Below are 22,196 nucleotides of genomic sequence, written 5' to 3' on the forward strand. Positions count from 1 at the left end.
TGTTAACAATATAATCATTTAGGGAAAACGATCATGTTAAACAGAGATATGTGATCCAGCAGTGATAATGGGAGGCCCTCCCACCTCCCAAAATGCTCCTTAGTAGCAGCAAACAGTTTGGCAGCATTTAGATGGTGCAATTGCTTAGGATTTCCCAGAAGCTGAATCCTCAAATAGGTGAAAGATGTCCTAGCTATTTTAAATGGACAATTTAGTTGGTTTCACATCATTTCTGATACATGGATAATTTGAACTTTCGATTTATCTAAATGAAGGCAGAAACCTGAGAAATCCCCGAACTCCGCAAAGAGCTCTAAAATAGCTGGCAAGGATAATAGGGGCTCTTGCAGAATTACCAATAGGTCATCCACAAAGGCGGATATCTTAAAGTGTTCAGTGCCAAGCAAAACACCTTTCACGTCTTCCGCCCCCATAATGTCTCTAATCAGAGGATCTAACACCATAACAAAGAGTAGTGGGGACAAGGGACAGCCCTGTCTTTTACCTCTCGCAATCTCAAACATATCCGATGACATCCCATTTACCCATACCTCCGCTACCGGGTCATGATAAAGGACTTTTATAGCAGACATAAAGAATCCATCTATACCATATGCCTCTAGAGTCGCGAACATGAAGTCCCAATGGACTCGATCAAATGCCTTTTCCGCATCAAAGCTGATAAGCAATGAGGGAGTGGTGCTATGATGTAACTGCTCTAACGATGACAATATCTTCCTTAAATTTCGTGCCACTAATCGTTCCCTCACAAAGCCCACCTGCAGGGCCGCCACTAATTCAGGCAAAACCGAGCGAGGCGATTAGCCATAATCTTTGCAAACAATTTAGTTTCAAAGGGCAGCAGGGATATTGGCTGATACAATTCTGCCTTACTAGGATCTCTTCGTGGCTTTAACAACATGATTATCCTGGCTTTTCGCAAAGATTAGGGAAGTATCCTCCTCTGAACAAAAACATTAAATACCACCGACAGACAGGAAGCCACTTCCGAGACCAGAATTTTGTAAAACTCTGATGGGAGTCCGCCTATTCTGGGTGATTTATATAGCGAACTGTCTCGAATACACCATCTAACCTCATCCTCTGAAATATCTGCATTAAGAAGATCTTGCTGAGCTCCCGTGCTCTTAGGAAGCTCTTGTCCCATGAGGTATGACCCACCCTCAAGACCTGCATCTGCTGGGGACGAATATAAATTGGCATAAAAATTTTTGAACACCTTATTAATACCTTCAGTTGTATGGTGATAGACACCCTCTTTGTGTCTTATCTGGGTCACACATCGCGGTCCCCCTACTTGTTTCACCAACCGCGCAAGCAGCTTCCCATGTTTATTGGCATGTTTGTATAACTGATAGCGATAGTACACATAGGACTTTTGCATTCTAGAGTGGATCAACTGATTTAATGCTGCCTGAGAAGCAAGTAAGCAAGTGGGACCTGTTAACTGTGGTTGGCGCTGAGCCAAATAGTTGTCTATCTCTCCGGACCTGCACCTCCAAACGCAACAGCTCTGCTTCTCCTGCCTTTTTTTTGTGGGCATAGTAAGATATGATGGAGCCCCTCAAAACTGCTTTAGCTGCCTCCCAAAACTCTCCTTATTAAAGTTTGCATAGTCTCGCCACTATAACTGTATATAAGAGTGAAATTGAGAGTCATAATACAAGCCTCTAGGGAATTTCCAGCGCACAGGTCTGCCCTTCTCCCCATTCCAGGAGAAAGATATCCAAACCATTGCATGTTCTGACACTTGGGTCAGGCCTATCTCTGCCTTAAGTAAGGCAGCCGAGTTGCTCTCGACATCAATAAATAATCTATACGCGATTGTGTACCATGGGCTCTAGAGAAATGAATATAGTTTCTTTTCCCTGGGTGTAATAATTGCCAAGAGTCCAACAAATCCAAAGAGGAACACAACCACGGCACTCCCTTAGAGTAATTCACAGGTCTTACCTGTGAGGGTCCACCAGTACTGTCTCCTCCCATGACAATTGGGATTTGATCAAAAGAGTGTAAGTGTTTAATTATAGTCTGAAAAAAATGTTTATCATACTGATTGGGCGCATATATATTAACTAACAACAGTGGTTTATTATTTAGAAGGACTTAAAAAATTATATAACGACCCATAGAATCTACAATCCTACGTTTCTTCTCAATTTGAAGTCCTTTGCAAAATAGTATAATAACCCCTGCTTTTCTATTTTTTGTGGGGCTATCCGCATAGTCTCCAACCCACCAGCGACATAGTTTTTTATGCTCTTAACACAGTCAAGTGTGTTTCCTGAAGCATTGCTATTTGAGCTTTTTGTCTATTCAAAACTTGTAAGATCTTACTACATTTAACTGGAGAGGCAATGCCTGCCACATTCCAGGATTTCCATCTCATTTTAAGGAGGCAATTATAAGACCATTATTGAAGAAACCATCTTTTAGACCCCTAGAATGTAGAAAATTACTGCTGATGGCAAATTTATCCTTTTTGAGGAAAGTGTTAGAAAAAGTATTTTCAAGTGAAGAATGTGTTAGATTTGTATCAGTCAGATTTTCTGAAGTTCTACAGCCCCAAAGCCTTGCTGATTTTTTTTTTTTTTTGTTTGTTACTGAGGGGTCCCTTTACTGAGCTGCGGTAAAAGGGGGCCTGCTGTAAGTGAACCACTTGCCGTGTAGCCATTTTGAGGGGAGCACTGACCACCACCCATTGAGGTGACAGTAAGGGCTTCCGTGCTAACCTGGTGGCTACAAAAATAGAAAGTATTTTTTTAACACCAGAAATGGTTTGCTGGGGGTGGGAAGTACCGCCGGGCTCCTGCGGTAACCCAGCAGTTCTGGTTTGGCACACACCGCGCGCCAACCCTTTAGTAAAAGGGCCCCTGAATGATGTTTGGGAAGATATGGATAAGGAAGGAAGGAGCTTTGATGACATTGTTGGACCTTTCACTTGCTTGGATTAGTATGTCATAACATAGCAATTTATTTTGTATTCTGCCGTAAGCCTTACAGTTCTGCGCGGATAACAATGGAAAAAACTGGACATAACCAGTAATTATAAATGATTTAAAATAATATATTGTAATAAAAATATACAACTTACAAGTCTAATACAAATACAATCTAATTTCATAAAACAAATCTAAGTGGAATGGAGTAAAGCGGACTTTGATCCTGGGAAACTGGGTTTGATTCCCACTGCAGCTCTTTGTGACTCTGGACAAGTACATAAGTATTGCCTTACTGAGACAGACCGAAGGTCCATCAAGCTCAGCAGCCTGTTCCCAACAGTGGCCAATCCAGGACACAAGTACCTGGCAAGATCACAAAACAGTACAATACATTTTATGCTGCTTATCCTAGAAATACACAAATATAGAAAAGGAGAGCTTATTGACACAACAGGGATATATCAAGAATATATAACTGTAAGTGCATACAGGAAGCGTCTCATACAGTCACATGGACACTTGTATGTGTCTGGCTTTTGTTGAGCCTATATATTTTGTGACAAAATGTAATCATGGACTGCCCCCTACCACCTGTGGTGCATGAGAGTTGCTTTCTGTGAGATTCCTTATACTTAACTCTAAGTGTATGTGCTTTGCTATCTTATTGTGATTATCACTCTTATTTAATGTGATTTTTGCTCTCAAGTGCACTCACAGGATTTTGTGTCTTTTCCTTAAAAAAACTTGTTATCCCGTTGTAGTCAAACAAAGCAATATGGGAAGGACAAGTATATAATTCACTTATCTCAATTGTCTCATAGAAGCTGCGGGTTACTGTGTTGCTTTCATTCCAACAATTGTTGTACCCCTCGCGCTCCGCTTGTAGAAACTTGATCAGATCTCCCAGAACAATGCCCACCTGACAGGAGCCTGTTTCGCTATTGTTTGCTTTGTCAAGGGCAATAGGCATGTATCTGTATAAAATATAAAAAAACATATGTTTAATCTACAAGACTGTTGATAGATATTGAATATTTAACGTACCGTATAGATTTATGGCGTGAGATCTTACTTTAACAGCATTCAGTATAGGCAGTATCTGATAAAAAAATGGCGTTGGCGTTCAACTTTTAAATACTTTTATCAGATACTGCCTATACTGAATGCTGTTAAAGTAAGATCTCACGCCATAAATCTATACGGTACGTTAAATATTCAATATCTATCAACAGTCTTGTAGATTAAACATATGTTTTTTTATATTTTATACAGATACATGCCTATTGCCCTTGACAAAGCAAACAATAGCGAAACAGGCTCCTGTCAGGTGGGCATTGTTCTGGGAGATCTGATCAAGTTTCTACAAGCGGAGCGCGAGGGGTACAACAATTGTTGGAATGAAAGCAACACAGTAACCCGCAGCTTCTATGAGACAATTGAGATAAGTGAATTATATACTTGTCCTTCCCATATTGCTTTTTTTGACTACAACGGGATAACAAGTTTTTTTAAGGAAAAGACACAAAATCCTGTGAGTGCACTTGAGAGCAAAAATCACATTAAATAAGAGTGATAATCACAATAAGATAGCAAAGCACATACACTTAGAGTTAAGTATAAGGAATCTCACAGAAAGCAACTCTCATGCACCACAGGTGGTAGGGGGCAGTCCATGATTACATTTTGTCACAAAATATATAGGCTCAACAAAAGCCAGACACATACAAGTGTCCATGTGACTGTATGAGACGCTTCCTGTATGCACTTACAGTTATATATTCTTGATATATCCCTGTTGTGTCAATAAGCTCTCCTTTTCTATATTTGTGTATGCTACAACCATATTGAGGTAGAGCTCAGCCATTTTCTTTTTCTTTTTTTGTATATCCTAGAAATAAGCAGTGGATTTTCCCCAAGTCCATTTTAATAATGGCTTATGGACTTTTCTTTTAGGAAGCTATCCAAACCTTTTTTTTTAAACCCCGCTAAACTAATTGCTTTTACTACATTCTCTGGCAATGAATTCCGGAGTTTAATTACACATTGAGTGAAGAAATATTTTCTCCTATTTGTTTTAAATTTACTACTTTGTAGCTTCATTGCATGCCCCCTAGTCCTAGTACTTTTGGAAAGAGTAAACAATCAATTCACATCTACCCATTCCATTTCACTCATTATTTTATAGACCTCTATCATAACTCTCCTAAGACGTCTCTTCTCCAAGCTGAAGAGCCCTAGCCACTTTAGCCTTTCCTCATAGGGAAGTCGTCGTCCCATCCCCTTTATCATTTTCGTCGCCTTTCTCTGTACCTTTTCTAATTCCACCATATCTTTTTTGAGATGCGATAACCAGAACTGCACAAAATATTCAAGGTCCTTCGCACCATGGAGCGATACAAAGGTATTATAACATCCTCATTTTGGTTTTACATTCCTTTCCTAATAATACCTAACATTCTGTTTGGTTTCTTATCTGCCGCCGCACACTAAGCAGAGGGTTGGTGACTTCTTTCCTTTCCTTTCCTGGTTGGTGACTTCTAATGTGGAACCTTGCATCATGTAGCTATAGTTCGGGTTCCTCTTTCCCACATGCATCACTTTGCACTTGCTCACATTAAAACCTCATCTGCCATTTGGATGTCCAGTTTCCCAGTCACTTAACCCTCCATTGCTCCAGGTACAAATAAGTACCTGTATATACTATGTAAACCGCTTTGAATGTAGTTGCAAAAAGCACAGAAAGGCGGTATATGAAGTCCAATTTCCCTTTCTCCTTTCACTAATTCTTGACCATTACAAATTTCCGAAACAAATACAGTGCATTCCACTTAAGTCACGTCGGATAAGCATACACTCCTGTTACCTGCCACGGAATCTTGCAGTCCCAAATTTTTCTCATTCATTCCTGTGTTACTCCGGTTTGCCTTTTTGTGGAACAACCAAAGCAGTTTACATTTATTCCTAGTAAAGAAAAATGCTCTGATTCCAGCACAGAAGAAAAACAAGATTCCATATCATCATGCTGATCAATCCATAGACTGGTGGGTTGTTTCCATCTACCAGCAGGTGGAGATAAAGCTTTTGCCTCCTTATATGTGGTCATGTGCTGCCGGAAACTCCTCAGTATGTTCTCTATCTCAGCAGGTGGTGGTCACACACAGCAGCAGCTCTGGCTAGGTCTCCAAGCCTAATTTTTAGGTTTTGTTGAGTACCTGGGGTTGAGGGCTCTTCTTGAGCAAGTGCAAACCTGGTGGCGCCAGGTCCCTCCTTTTCTCCCCCCTCCCGCTGGCTCCGTTAAAAAAAAAAAAATTTTTTTGAACGTCCTTAAGGGCGTTTATTTCGACGTTTATTTAAACGTTTATTGCAGCTACTCACTGGGACACCAGGTCGTTACAGCTCGGAGCGAGAAGCAGGTAATTTTTACCTTTTTATAGCGGGCAGGGGGTTCCCCGATCAATCTCCACATGGCCTATGGCGTCGGAGGGCGAGGGCGCGAAGAATCGCTCCCCGGACCGCGTGTGCGCTTCTAGCGGGGATGCGGGGGTCTTAAAGTCTGATTCGCCCTTGTTGGGTGTCAGTTCGGAGGCCGGTCAGTGTCCCGGGTCTTCCTCCGGTGCGGCGGTTTTTCCCGCCATAAACGCCCATCCCCCGCTGCTCGCCTCCGCCATCTTGGCCGGCCACTCTGCTCAGACGGCTTCTTCTTGGGCCGCCCTTGAGCTGGGAGAAGTTAATGCCATGGCCGCCCTTGATTTGGGCAACGGCAAAAAAGCGGCTAAAGTTAAGCGCCGTTCTTCCCGCGCGGCTCCTTCTCGGAGTGTCGCGCCGTTCGCCATCTTGGATGCACAGCATGTTTCTCCCCCGCTCTTGCGAGCGCCGGTTGAGGGTGCGTCTAGGGCTGTGGCTCAGGCTGCTGAAGTGCACAGTCTGGGGGGTTTCTCCCCCGAGTTTATTTTGCTGCTGCATCAGGCCTTCCTTATGCAAAACGCTGCCCCTTCTCCCTTGTCCGATAAAGGGGTTGAGGCCCCCGGAAGTAAACGCCCTCGGGTGGATTCCCAGGCCTTAGAGGACTCTGTTTCCTCTGATGTAGATGAGGGCAGCGTATCTGAGTTCTCCCAACGGTCCTTTGGGGATTCCTTGGAGGAGACGGATTCCCGCTCGGATGGAGCGGATGACCCCTCTGCAGCGCGGATCTTTCGCTCAGAGGATTTGCCCAACCTGTTAGTGCAGGCCATGAGCATTTTGAAGATTTCCTCTCCGGAGGACGTCTCTCCCTCAGCCCCTGTTGGCTCCGCCATTATGCTGGGGACGAAGCGCCTGCCTAGAACCTTCCACGTGCATGATGCCATGCACACCTTAATTGCGGCTCAATGGGATGTCCCGGAAGCGAGCCTCAAAGTGGCTAGGGCTATGTCCCGCCTCTATCCTTTGCCTGAAAGTGAACGGGAGGCCTTTCTTTGGTCTACCGTGGATTCTTTAATCACTGCAGTGACTAAGAAAACGGCGTTGCCGGTGGAAGGTGGCACGGCCCTAAAGGACGCCCAAGACAGAAGATTGGAGGCGGCCTTAAGGTCGTCCTTCGAGGCGGCTGCCTTAAGTTTGCAGGCCTCAGTTTGCGGCTCCTATGTGGCCAGGGCGTGCCTGACGATTGTGCAGCGGGCTTCCCCCTCGGATCCTTCCTTGAGGGCTGATTGGCCGGCCCTGGAATTGGGCTTGGCTTATTTGGCAGACTTACTGTATGATGTCTTGAGAGCCTCGGCTAAAGGTATGGCTCAGACAGTCTCTGCGCGGCGGTGGCTTTGGCTGAAACATTGGTCTGCGGACCACGCCTCTAAGTCCCGCCTGGCTAAGTTGCCTTTTAAAGGCAAGCTGCTCTTTGGGGTCAAGCTGGACAAAATTGTGACCGATCTCGGCACGTCTAAGGGCAAGAGGTTACCAGAGGTCAGGGCTCGGGCCAGTGCTCGCCCCGGTATCTCCAGAGGACGGTTTCAGGAAGCCCGTCAGTACCGCCCGGGCAAGTCGGGCTCCTCTGCCCCCTCTTCCTTCAAGAGGAACTTCTCCCCCAAGCAGCATTCCTTTCGCAGAGACCGCCGTCCCGGAGGTGCACCCTCCGGTCCTCCCCCAGGGTCTCGTACCCAATGACGGGGTCCTGGTCCATGGCCCAGTGCAGATTGGAGGACGCCTGTCCTCGTTTCTGGGCGAGTGGACCAGGGTAACTTCAGACGCTTGGGTGCTGGAAGTCATCAGAGACGGCTACAAGCTAGAGTTCTGCCGACCCTTAAGAGACGGGTTTGTACTTTCTCCCTGCAAGTCTCCAGTCAAAGCTGTGGCAGTGCAGCAGACCTTGGACAATCTGATCCGCCTGGGTGCGGTCGTTCCGGTGCCAGAAAATCAGCTTGGCAAGGGACGTTACTCCATTTACTTTGTGGTACCAAAGAAAGGAGGTTCTGTACGGCCTATCCTCGACCTCAAAGGGGTCAATCGGGCCTTGAAAGTTCGGCACTTTCGCATGGAGACTCTCTGCTCTGTTATAGCGGCAGTGAAGGCAGGGGAGTTCCTGGCATCCTTGGACATCAAGGAAGCGTACTTGCATATTCCCATCTGGCCTCCTCATCAAAGCTTTCTGCGTTTTGCAGTTCTGGGCCGACACTTCCAGTTCAGAGCCCTCCCGTTCGGGTTGGCTACTGCTCCGCGGACCTTCTCCAAAGTAATGGTGGTCATCGCGGCCTTCCTGCGAAAGGAAGGAGTACAAGTCCATCCTTATCTGGACGACTGGTTGATCCGAGCCCCCTCTTATGCAGAGTGCGGCAAAGCTGTGGACCGGGTGATTGCTCTTTTGAGCTCCCTGGGGTGGATCATCAACTGTGAGAAAAGCCAGCTGCGCCCGACTCAGTCCCTGGAGTATCTGGGAGTTCGATTCGACACCCAAGTGGGCAGAGTGTTCCTGCCGGACAATCGGATTGTCAAACTTCAGGCTCAGGTGGACCAGTTCCTAGTAGCCTCTCCTCTTCAGGCTTGGGACTATGTGCAGCTGTTGGGCTCTATGACGGCCACGATGGAAGTAGTGCCCTGGGCCAGGGCTCATATGAGACCACTACAACTCTCTCTGCTGCAGCGCTGGACTCCGGTGTCGGAGGATTATGCTGTGCGCCTTCCCTTGGACCCAGCAGTGCGCAAGGCGCTGAGCTGGTGGCTGAAGACAGACAAGTTGTCTGCAGGAATGCCTCTTGTGACCCCGGAGTGGATTGTCGTCACGACGGACGCCTCTTTGACGGGATGGGGAGCCCACTGCTTGGGAAGGACAGTGCAGGGGCTCTGGTCTCCTGCAGAGGCAAAGTGGTCTATCAACCTCCTGGAACTCAGAGCCATTCGGTTGGCGCTTTTGGAGTTCCTCCCGGTACTGGCGTTGAAGCCAGTACGGGTCCTGTCGGACAATGCCACAGCTGTGGCCTATGTCAACCGCCAGGGAGGTACCAAGAGCGCCCCTCTAGCCAAGGAAGCCATGAATCTATGCCAGTGGGCGGAAGCGAACCTGGAACAGCTGTCAGCGGCCCACATTGCCGGAGTCATGAATGTCAAGGCGGACTTTCTCAGTCGCCATACCTTGGATCCCGGAGAGTGGCAGTTATCGGCTCAGGCGTTCTTGGACATCACGAAGCGCTGGGGCCAGCCGAGCCTAGATCTGATGGCGTCATCGGCCAATTGCCAAGTGCTGCGCTTTTTCAGCAGAGGACGGGACCCTCGATCTCTGGGAGTAGATGCTCTTCTCCAACAGTGGCCGACACAGGAGCTTCTCTATGTGTTCCCGCCCTGGCCCATGTTGGGCAGGGTACTAGACCGGGTGGCAAAGCATCCGGGCCGAATAATCCTGGTGGGTCCGGACTGGCCCAGACGTCCCTGGTATGCGGACTTGATAAGGCTATCAGTGGACGACCCTCTGCGGCTGCCAGTGGAGCAGGGCCTGTTGCATCAGGGTCCCGTGGTGATGGAGGATCCCTCCCCCTTTGGTCTTACGGCCTGGCTATTGAGCGGCAGCGTCTGAGGAAGAAGGGCTTCTCAGACAAGGTCATCGCCACTATGCTGAGAGCGAGGAAGCGCTCTACTTCTACTGCTTACGCCAGGGTTTGGCGTACCTTTGCAGCGTGGTGTGAAGCAGGCTCACTTTCTCCCTTCACTGCTCCAATTTCTTCAGTGCTGGCGTTCCTGCAAGAAGGTCTGGAGAAGGGCCTGTCGCTCAGTTCCCTTAAAGTCCAGGTGGCGGCTTTGGCTTGCTTCAGGGGCCGCCTGAAGGGTGCTTCCTTGGCTTCGCAGCCAGATGTGGTACGTTTTCTCAAGGGAGTTAATCACCTGCGCCCTCCTCTGCACTCAGTGGTGCCTGCGTGGAATCTCAACCTGGTGCTAAGAGCCTTGCAGAAGCCGCCTTTTGAACCCTTGTCGAGGGCATCTCTGAAAGACCTGACGTTGAAAGCAGTCTTTTTGGTAGCTATCACTTCAGCCAGAAGAGTTTCCGAGCTCCAGGCACTCTCATGTCGAGAGCCTTTTCTGCAGTTCACGGAGGCAGGAGTGACTATTCGCACAGTGCCTTCCTTCCTGCCCAAGATTGTTTCTCGCTTCCATGTGAATCAGCAGCTCTGTCTCCCTTCCTTTCGTAGGGAGGACTACCCAGAGGAATACTCTGCTCTCAAATATCTGGATGTGAGACGAGTCATCATCAGATACTTGGAAGTGACCAATGATTTCCGGAAATCGGATCATCTGTTTGTCCTGTTTGCAGGTCCTCGTAAGGGTCTGCAGGCTGCTAAGCCTACAGTGGCAAGATGGGTCAAGGAAGCCATTGCAGCGGCTTATGTGACCGCGGGGAAGGTGCCGCCTATTCAGCTGAAGGCTCACTCCACTAGAGCTCAGGCGGCCTCGATGGTAGAGGCCGGGTCCGTCTCCTTGGAAGAGATATGCAAGGCGGCAACTTGGGCATCGGCCCATACCTTCTCCAAGCATTACCGCTTGACTGTGGCTGCTCGGGCGGAGGCCCGGTTTGGAGCTTCAGTGTTGCGGTCAGGGATTTCAATGTCCCGCTCTGGGTGAGTACTGCTTCGGTACATCCCACCAGTCTATGGATTGATCAGCATGATGATATGGAAGGTAAAATTATGTATCATACCTGATAATTTTCTTTCCATTAATCATAGCTGATCAATCCATAGCCCCTCCCAGATATCCGTACTGTTTATATTCTGGTTGCATTTCAGGTTCAGGTTTAGTCTTCAGTTCCTGTTCAGGAGGACTTCGTGTTCAAGTTTTTTCAATTGGATTCTTCAAGAGTTGAGACGAGTTTGTGTTACAGTGAGCTGCTGCATTCCTCTCCCCTCGTTTTACGGGGCTGGATTGAGACCTAAATTCTGCCGGCGCTCCCTCCCGCTTCGTGCGGCTGTAGGGCAGCTTTGTACCCCTCCCGCTTCGGCGGTGTTAGGGTCAGTCAGCTCCTCCCGCGGTTGCGGTTGCAGGATAAGCCAGATCCCCCCGCATCGGCGGGGTGGTGTCCCTCCCCCGCTCCGCGGGGATGAGCTGGACGGATTCCCCTCCCCCACTTGTGTGGGGATGAGCTGGGTTAATTCCCCTCCCCCGTTTCAGCGGTGGTGAGCTGGGCAGAGTGTCCCTTTGTGGGTGTAATTCTCTAAGTGCTGAGTCCTGCGGATGGAGCTTTGATATCGACATACTGAGGAGTTTCCGGCAGCACATGACCACATATAGGGAGGCAAAAGCTTTGCTCTCTATCTCCACCTGCTGGTAGATGGACACAACCCACCAGTCTATGGATTGATCAGCTATGATTAATGGAAAGAAAATTATCAGGTATGATACATAATTTTACCATATACTTGGAAAACCTGTAAAAGTAGGGGATTAGCTCAAAAATCTTTACAAAATGATGCCAAGTTATTAAAACTTGCACACTAGATTGATTTCAAAAATCATGCATTGTCTAAAATGTTTTAAAGCTGACCACTTTTTACAAATTATAAAAATGTTTGTCTGACACTGTATGAATTCTACAAAACATTCAATGAAAAACAAGCAGTTTTCAGGTATGTTCTGTGACTTTTTTCAAAATCAATGTAAAGGTTTAGGGGACCTTTTACTAAGCTGTGCTCAAAAGTGGCCGGTGCTGTTTGTGGTACATGGGTTTCCCACACGCTATGGCCACTTTTATCATGGTATTTAATGTAATGCAAATAAAACAGCACAAAGGGCCTTTAAAAACAAAAGGGACACAAAACTTATATTGAAAAACCTTTTAATGATCAAATTTGATTGAAGGAAGACCCGACACGGGCCATGTTTCTGTGCTACCGCACCTGCGTCAGGGGTCACACCAATGACAGGGAGGCTTATACAGACAAATTCAGAACATCTGTTGACTTTCAAAGCTGTCTATAAATGTCCTCCATATGTCATACAATATTGAGCGCACGCACACCTTGAGAGTGAATGTCAAAATGACAAAAAAAAAACTGGGCCTATATTTACCTGTAATGGCCACACACTAAGTAGGGCATGGCCATTACAGCGGGAGCCCTTACCACCACCTATTTACGAGGTGGTAAGGGCTCTCATGCTAATCGGGCAGCACACGACAATGTACCCACACTACCCGATTAGCGCAAGATACGCCTACTCTCTGCCCATAGACATGCCTCCTGCGCCAAAAAATTTAAAAAAATTTTAGTGCTGGTTTAGCATTCGCTGATCGGCACACTACCACGGGATGCCTCAGTGTGTCCTACGGCAGTGCTTTTTGGTGTGCAGTAGGCAAAAGAATGAATTCCCCTGAGGGGATTGTGATATTTGAGGATGGGCAGGATACTGTGTATTTCACTTTCCCTGGATTGTCAGTGTCTTACTGAAAAAAGACTTTCTCCATTCTGTGCGTGTGGAAAGAAGGCTGTACTAAATAAGGTGTATAGAGAGTCAACTAGGCAGCCAGAAGAAAATTGGATACAAATCTATCTTCCTTCAGTCCACTTAAGTATGCAACATGATGACTCCATAGTACAGTTGCAGATTTGTAAGGACAGTTCTTTAAAATGTTCAAAAATACAGTTTGCAGTCTCAAATTAAAACATGGTAAAGTGACTTTTTGATATAGTTTTGAAATACTGGACTTTTTGAAATAGTTTTCATATGGACACATTCATCTGCTTGTTCTACATATGTTCTAGTGTTACAATTTTGTATGTTTCATTTTATTGTGTTTGTTTTTTCTTTTTTGGCAGGGCTTATATTCCAGTGTAGTTTGTCCAGGTCTTGTAATGACTAATCTAACCTATGGAATAATGCCATCTTTGCTCTGGATGTTCATTATGCCCATCATGTGGCTAGTGAGTAAAATATCTTCACATTGTCAAAAAGTATGGGACTTTGAAGTTAAGGCCCTGTGCCTCAGCTTAGCTTTGTATCATTATGACCCAAGTATAGTTGACTAGAAAAAAAAAAGAGACGATGTTAATTAGGCCTTCTTATTTATGATTTTAATTGATGAGTATGCTTGGAGCAAAAAAAAAAAATGTTTATTGAATAAATAACCAGGAAAAATTAACTCCCTAGAGTATTTTTGCAGTATTCTCAGCAACCCCATCAGTGTGAAATTTTACAGCGTTATTTGTTACTATCTACGTGTATGTGCAAAATGGAATGAGATTATCTTTAAATATGACGAAGGTACAGACTTCGTAGAACCTAAGTTTACCTTGTGAGCTGGGAGCTGCGCTGGGCATTTTCAGACTTGGTTTGATTGGTAACTGAGGTTACCTGTGTCCTGCTCTCAATATCTCTTAATATGTTCCTGATAAACTATTGACTCCTTTATTCTATTTCACCCCCTTTTTATTCTATCCTATTAACACACACAAAAAAAACTGTCCTTTCACTTGCAGAGGGTCTGACCTCTATAAGTTCCTTTTCTGTCTCTATCCTATTGCCTATATTGCACTGTGATTTTATATTTTTATGCTGGTATTGTCTTAAAGGGATTTTAGAGAATTGTGTTTTGAATATCTGTGCTAGTGATTTCATCCTTTTAAGCTGGAATTGTCTTAAAGGTGTTTTCATTGGAACTGTGTTTTAACCTGTGCCAAGTGTTTTTAAACCTGTGACTTAATTTGGTGACATTGAAGCTGGTGTCTGTTTTCATTAGAATTGTGTGTTGAATCTACACTGCCAGAGAATTAATTCAATCAATTTTGGTTACATAGCATCTGGTGACTCATAGCTCTGGAGGAGGGGCAATTTTGTTTTGAGCTGGGTAGTAGAACCTAAGTTTACCTTGTGAGCTAGGAGCTGCACTGGGCATTTTCAGACTTGGTTTGATTGGTAACTGAGGTTACCTGTGTCCTGTTTTTCTTTTCAAATAATGGTAGTTTTACAGTGCAGTACAAACATTTTTGAACACACAAAAATCGCTGGGTGGTCACGCTAAAAAGTCATAGTAACATAGTAAATGACGGCAGATGAAGACCTGTAAGGTCCATCCAGTCTGCCCAACAAGATAAACTCATTTTACATGGTATGTGATACTTTATATGTATACCAGCGTTTGATTTGTCCTTGCCTTTCTCAGGGCACAGACCGTAGAAGTCTGCCCAGTACTGTTCTTTTTTTTTTTTTTTTTTTTTTTTTTTTTTTAATATCATTTTTATTAATGACCAAAAGATACAGGTGACAATAAAGTGGAAAAAAAAAACATTGCATTACAAGTGTGTTCCAATAATCTAATTACATCCATGTTCAACCTGGTCATTTATAATTTTTGCTTTCATAATGTGCCTATCTAACCTCCCACCCTCCCACCTCCCACCCACCCTCCACCCTGCAAGCTTACCCATTCAGAATTCTACTGCGAGCCATGGGAGTCAAGGTATCCCAGAACAGTAACCAACATTGTAATAGTCGATCTCCTTTTGGGGATGCTAAGTCATTTATTTCCCTACGTTCTAGGGCTCCTAGGGAGATCATAAGGGATCGCCACCGTGGCATGGAAGGGGGTTCCGATGAGATCCAATTCAATAAAATCGTTTTCTTTCCCATAGCAGTCGCCCTGCGTAGGAACGGTAACATACCCCTCCTTCGGTTCCCTCTCACCTTATATTTGTCAAATAAAAGGGTAGGTAAGGGGCACCACTGCAACCCCCAGATACTCGAGACGAATGCACAAAGCTGTGTCCAGAAGACACGGACCTGGGGGCACAACCAGAACATATGTCCCAAATGCGCCCCAGTTCCCGCACACTTAGGGCAGTCATCCAAAGGTCTTAAGGCAGCTCTAAACGCTCTATGCGGCGAAATATACATTCTCATGTTAAATTTATATTGGGATTCCTGCAGTGTCACCTCTCTAAAGGTCTTATACCCCATTGCCAAATTAGCCTGTACCATCACTCCAGTAATAGAACAGCCCAAGTCTCTAGTCCAGGCCCCAGCAATCTGATCATATGATATCTCCGGGCAAAGCTCTTTGAGTTTAAAATGATAGAATTTTAGAGGAACCGAAAGCTGCGCCTCCAAATCTAACAAATCTGTAATTTGTCTTCGTCTCTGCGAGGTCAACGACGCTCGGGGGAGGGAGGCAATGTAATGGCTCAATTGCAAGTAGGAAAGGGTAGCCTGTGCTGGAAGTCCAACATTCTCACACAAATCCTTGAAGGACTTACATTTGCCTTCTTTTGTTAATACTTGAAACAGGAATATTATCCCCCCCTCCCTCCATGTCTGAAAAGTCTCAGTATCCGTGCCCACTGAAAAATCTACATTGCCACCAATCGGTAGGAAGGGGGAAGAGTGGCACTCGAACCCTCCAGCTTTGCCCAGCCATCGCCATGCACGTCTCAGCGGCGTGAAAAGAGGAGCATATCCTTTGGCGGTGGGTGCTTTGCCAACTGGTGCATGCAACCAATAGCTAAAGTGATATTTGCTCACTAGTTTAGTTTCAGGAATGGGAAAGGAAAAAAAGGATGTGCCCCTAAACCAATCCGTAAGATGTCTCATGCAACCCGCCACTGACATACGTTGAATGCTGTGTACACCCAATCCTCCCTTTTGTATTGGAAGGTATGTTTGTTGTAGTGTAGCCCTGGGTCTCTTCCCATTCCATAGATATCTAGCTAGTAATCTGTGTAGTTTCCGCTCGTCTTTATATAAGAAGAATAGAGATAGCACCTGGACCACATATAGCCATTTCGGAACCAGGACCATATTGTACAGAGCTGCACGCCCCCACAAGGACAGGGGAAGGCGCTGCCACATTTCTAAAGTGTGTTGAGTCTCTTTCCACAAGGGGGCTAAGTTGATTTTATAAAGTTGCTTGAGCGATGTTGGCAATCTGATCCCCAAGTAGACCAAGTAATCAGCGGTCCACTTCAACGGGAACCTTCCCTCCCAGCGCTCCCGCACGGAGAGAGGTATTGGTAGCACCTCGGACTTCTGTGAATTAAGTTGGAACCCCGAGTAATATCCGAATTCTGCTATGTGATCTAAAGCTATTGTCAACGATGTCTGAGGTTGTGTCAGTACTAGGAGAATGTCATCTGCATAAGCCAATACTTTAACATGAAGCTGTGGCAGCTGAACTCCCTCCACCTCTGGGTCTTTTATAATATTGCGCAGCAGGGGCTCCAAGTATATCAAAAACAGAAGCGGAGACAGGGGGCAACCCTGTCTCGTGCCCCGTCTTACCAAAAAACGTGGAGAACACATTCCATTCACTAAGACTCTGGCTCCAGGATCCGTATATAGTGTATCAATTGCATGCAAATACCACCCGGACAACCCTATGTATTTAAGTGTTTGAAAGAGATAGTCCCAATTCACTTGGTCAAATGCTTTAGTAGCGTCCAGGCCTGCCAACATTAAGGGATGACCCGTGGCTTCCGCATACGCCACTGCCATCAGGGCCCTACGGACATTGAGACCTGGGTGTCTCCCCCGCACGAATCCCACCTGATGGTCCCCTACTAAAGCCGGGAGATGTATAGCCAGCCTGTCAGCAAGGACTTTAGCTAAAATTTTTACATCTACATTGAGAAGAGATATTGGCCTGTAAGACCCTGGCAAGTCGGGTGGTTTACCCGGTTTCGGGATGAGAACAATTAAGGCTTCATTCGAATCCCTGGGCAGCCTCCCCACTCCCACAGCTGCTTCAAGGTGAAGTGTCAGGGGAACACTCAGTTGGGTCGACAATAATTTATAGTATTCTGTAGAGAAACCATCCAGGCCCGGAGATTTTCCCAAGGACAAACCCTTGATCGTTTGTTGAATCTCTCGGGCCTGGAGGGGAGCATTCAACTGATCCCGGACCACCTGTGGCAGTACCGGGAGGCCTGCGTCTCTCAAATAATCATCCAATTTTGGTCCCCCCTGCTGCGCCTCCGGTTGGTATACTCGGGAAAAATAGTCTCTGAATATGGTCAATATATCCTTAGGACAAGATTTACGGGAACCATCAGGTGCCAACACCGTAGAAATAAATGTCTTCTCCGACCAGGCCTTTGCAACTTTAGCTAGTAATTTCCCAGGTCTATTACCATATTTGAAATAGTGATATTTACGGCCAAAAGCTTGCCTCTTGGCCCGTTCGTGGAGTAGTGAGTCTAGGGCCACCTGTGCCGCAATCACATTGTCATAATTGGTCTGGGTTCTACATCGTATGTGCGCACGCTTAGCTTGTTGGTATTTTCGCTCCAGTAAAATTATGCCTTGGGAGATCTTTTTATTTCTTGCGCTTAAGTATCCGATAATTTCCCCTCTCATAACTGCTTTAGAAGTTTCCCAGAACAATGTCGGGTTGTCTTTGTGGGCTACGTTATCAGATTCAAACAGTTTCCATTTTTGTACTAGGAAATTGCCAAAGTCTCCATCCCCCGCTAAGTAGGATGGGAACCTCCATGACTTAAATCTGTCTACATTTTGTCCCAGTATTATATCAGCCCAGACTGGAGTATGATCTGATATCGCCATTGTTGCCATATCTGTCTTAACTACCCGAGAAAAAAGCGATGTGGAAACTAAAATGTAGTCTATACGGGACCAGGTTTTGTGGGCCTTCGACAGATGGGTATAGTCCCGCCTTTGCGGGAATAGTAACCTCCAGGGATCTACTAAGTCCATTAATTTACAGAGATAAGGTAATCCTTTACTGCGGGGTAGTGCGCTCCATGCCCCGACCGTCGAGCGGTCGAGGTCCGGGTCAAGCACTTGGTTAAAATCTCCCGCCACAATCCAAGGGGCCGTATCGTATTTGAGACCCAGATTTATCAATGTCTGGAAAAACTCTGCATCATAACCGTTTGGCCCATAAACCACACATAGGTAGTATTCCTGTCCCATAATATTGAGATGAAGTAGGACGTATCTTCCCTTAGGGTCTTTCCCTATTAATTTAGAAGTGCATGGGAGCCCTTTCCTAATCAATATCGCCACTCCTCCCCGTCTAGCCCCGGAGGAGGAGTAATAACACTCCCCCACCCATTGCTGGCGCAGCTTTCGGTGTTCCTCGTCTGAGAGTTTGGTCTCTTGTAGGCATACTATGGAAGCCTTTAGGCGGTTCAAGTGTGTTAAAATTTTTGATCTCTTAATTGGAGAGGTAATCCCCGCCACATTCCAGGTCACTAATCTTAAATGTTCAGTCAAAGCAATCTTCTAACTTCGTCAATTTAACATATAGCAAACCTAACTTAACGCCCCGGTTGCCCAGCCTCAACCAAAGGCTCCTTATATCAGCCAACACACATTCATACCATGGTTTACCCAAGCCCACAGCTCTTCTTTGTGTCCCTTCATCAATCTGCTCGCTTCTGCTTCCATTCCCTCCCTCTCCCTCCCCCTTCCCCTGTATCTCCCCCCCTTGTCCTCCCCCCATCTTCCCCCCACTAACTATCTGGCCTGTCTTACCAATCTCACTGCGTTCAGTGAGTGTAGCAGGCAGAGGTCTAGATGCTATAGGAGCCCTACCCTTCTTTCATATCAAAATAAATGTATCATAGTTAGTGTCTCACATAGCCCAGAAAGCCACCAAGATCACACCGTCAGGTATTCGAACAGCTTTCCGCTCCAGTCCATTCCTGAGCCATTCCGCCATATGTCTCTGGTCTACCATCTTGTTCACCCAGCCATTCGGTCTCACTCTTTTTCACAGTCAATTTTCGCCGTTAGCAGCCCAACAAGAACTTTCTAGAACTCAAGCAAAGTAGCAATCCAACCGGCAACTGCCAACCAAGAACTCCATCAACATATTGTGTGGTTAAACCATCTGTGGAATATAATGGCAATCCCCCCAATGTCAGGTCTGGTGATGATTCAACCACTCCGCTACAGCATCTGGTTCAGTATAAGTTGTCCAGGTTCCATTCGCCAAGATTTTCAAGGTTGCTGGATATTGCAGGGTGAATTTGAACTTTTTTTCCACTAAACAGGTGCAAACCGTGGAAAAAGCACGGCGTTGTGCTGCCAAAGCCGCAGAGTAATCCTGAAAGATACGTATTAAGGTTCCATCATACTTTGTAGTTTCCCTGCAGCTTTTATACTGTCGCAATATTGCCGCTTTTTGGGCATAACAGTGAAATTTTGCTATCACCACTCTGGGCCTCGATTCTCTTGTCGGCCTAGGTCCTACACGATGTGCACGTTCAATTCGGATCGTACGGCCTTCTCCAGCCTCCGGGAAATGTGCCTGAAGCCATGTTTCCAATGTGCGTTTTAAGTCTTTATCTGCCAAGGATTCTGCAAATCCCACAAAGCGGAGATTATCGCGGCGCGAGCGATTTTCCAAATCTTCTACTCGCTGCACATTCTCCTGGACCAGGCGTTGTAGTCTTTCTATCTCTCCCGAGTTATTTTGTTGACCATCTTCCACCTCCGCAACCCGGGCCTCCAGCTCCCCAGTCCGACGTGAAAGTTCTGTCGTGAGCGCCGACAGCCCCGTTATCTGGGCAGAAAGCTGATCAAACTGGGGGGCCAATGCGCCCACCACTGCTTCTGTAAGTTCTGGCAGCGTGAAATCAGAGGCCGGGCGGGAGGGTGAATTCGCCGGCGAGGCGGCCGCCATCTTGGATTCGCCAAGTCTCGGTTTCTCCTCTTTTTTCTTCGTGTTTTTTGCGGTTTGCGCCATCGCCGATCGCGTTAAATATTTGTCCATATACTGGGAGAGCGTGTGCGCCGTAGATTCTCTACTTTCTGGGGTCGGAGACGTCTTTAAAGGTTCGAATTTCGGGCAGGGCTCCCAGCAGCCGAAAATTCACTTCCTTCCCAGCTCACAGCATCACGTGACCCCCGCCCAGTACTGTTCTTGTACTAAGTTCTGAAGCTATCATCGAAGCCCCTTAAAATTTACACTCTAGCCCATCCCTATCTATTCAGTCACGTTCAGGGTGTAGACTGTAGAAGTCTGCCCAGCTCCCGTTTTGTTTCCAATTACCAGCGTCGCCACCCAATCTCTGCTAAGATTCCACGGAACCATTCCTTCTAAACAGGATTCTTTTGTGTTTATCCCATGCATGTTTGAATTCCATTACCGTTTTCATCTCCACCACCTCCCGCGGGAGGGAATTCCACATATCCACCACTCTCTCCGTGAAAAAATACTTCCTGACATTAGTCCTGAGTCTGCCCCCCTTCAATCTCAGTTCATGTCTTCTAGTTCTACCGCCTTCCCGTCTCCGGAAAAGGTTCGTTTGCGGATTAATACCTTTCAAATATGACTGGATTACAAAATAATTGCAGTATATACATAAAGAGGTAAAACCAAAAAGCACACTTCTTTGTAGAGCAAACAGTCATAAGATGAATTGAGTAAGCATCATAAAAAATCTAAAACAATCTGAAAATAGAAACCATAGAAAAAGCTACTCATAGCCTTGCAGCAAATCCTCCAGAGTTCCTCTAGTAAAATCAACTAAACTTTGTTTCTAGAGGTTTATATGTCTGGTGGGCAGGTCAAAGATCACTATTTCTTTAAAGATTAAAACTAAAGAAAATATATCACCAAAATCAAGTCAAAAAATATAAAGGAAGCCTGAAGAACATCTGTACATTAATAAAATGCATATTTAAAAAATAAGATAAGATTCTTAATGAACCTCGGGACTCTAGGGGTTGGCTTTGATTTTAACAATATAATCAGCAGGCACATTATATATCTACGTTGTGAGGCGCGGCATTGGGAGCAAGGCATGGTAAGTGTCTTCGGGTTTTTTCAGCTCAGTCTTGGAGGAACATCTTTCGGTCTCGAGTCTATATGGGGCATTTACGAAGTTGGCGCCCCGTAAGGATAAGGCCCATATTGGGGCCCGTTGGGCACAAGATCTCAGGCACCCTAGATTGAAGGGGGGCAGACTCAAAAAAGAGATGTCAGGAAGTATTTTTTCACGGAGAGGGTGGTGGATGCTTGGAATGCCCTCCCGCGGGAGGTGGTGGAGATGAAAACAGTAACGGAATTCAAACATGCGTGGGATGTGCATAAAGGAATCCTGTGCAGTAGGAATGGATCCTCAGAAGCTTAGCCAAAATTGGGTGGCGGAGCAGGTGGGGGAAGAGAGGTTGGTAGTTGGGAGGCGAGGATAGTGGAGGGCAGGCTTATACGGTCTGCCAGAGCCGGAGATGGGAGGCGGGACTGGTGCTTGGGAGGCGGGAAATACTGCTGGGCAGACTTGTACGGTCTGTGCCCTGTAAAAGGCAGGTACAAATCAAGGTAAGGTATACACATATGAGTTTATCTTGTTGGGCAGACTGGATGGACTGTGCAGGTCTTTTTCTGCCGTCATCTACTATGTTACTAGGGCTGAAGCTCCAGAAACCAAGGAAACCCCACCGGGGAAAACCAGAGGCTAAACTCAGGAGACCTAGAAGCTGTACACAAGCTAACAAGCAGAGCAGTGCCCAAGCTAACTAGGCAAACACTAGGAACTCACACAGAGCAAACACAGAAGAACTAGTAAAGCTGTACACAGGCTACCAAGCAAGGCTGTGCCCAAGCTAACTAGTCAAACACTAGGCAATCACACAGAACTGGACAATGTAGCAGTGCACAGAGCACTCTAGCATACCAGGGACCTTATACGATGCAAAGGCTGCATCTCTAAGTGATTAATAAAGCCCTTCAACACCAGAGACACAGCTGCAGCAATCTCTAGGTAACTACGGAGGTTGTTCAGGCACAAACCACAGAGCAGGCAGAAAGCGCAGTGAAACACA

The 22,196-nt window shown here is 46.2% G+C and overlaps 1 protein-coding gene across 5 annotated transcripts in view; it reads left to right on the forward strand.

The window, feature by feature from the left end:
• The window catches only part of HSD17B7 (hydroxysteroid 17-beta dehydrogenase 7), a 94,681-nt gene that overhangs the window by 52,689 nt on the left and 19,796 nt on the right, over positions 1 to 22,196 (forward strand). For 4 of the 5 annotated variants that reach the window (XM_030207517.1, XM_030207515.1, XM_030207514.1 and 1 more), the window contains one exon: positions 13,232 to 13,336. The exons of the other annotated variant lie outside the window; for it this stretch is intronic. In XM_030207517.1, the coding sequence (XP_030063377.1) occupies positions 13,232 to 13,336 (105 nt within the window). The remainder of the gene's footprint in view (positions 1 to 13,231; positions 13,337 to 22,196) is intronic. 5 annotated transcript variants of the gene reach the window in all.

Source organism: Microcaecilia unicolor, chromosome 6, assembly GCF_901765095.1.
Source record: "Microcaecilia unicolor chromosome 6, aMicUni1.1, whole genome shotgun sequence".
NCBI lineage: Eukaryota > Metazoa > Chordata > Amphibia > Gymnophiona > Siphonopidae > Microcaecilia > Microcaecilia unicolor.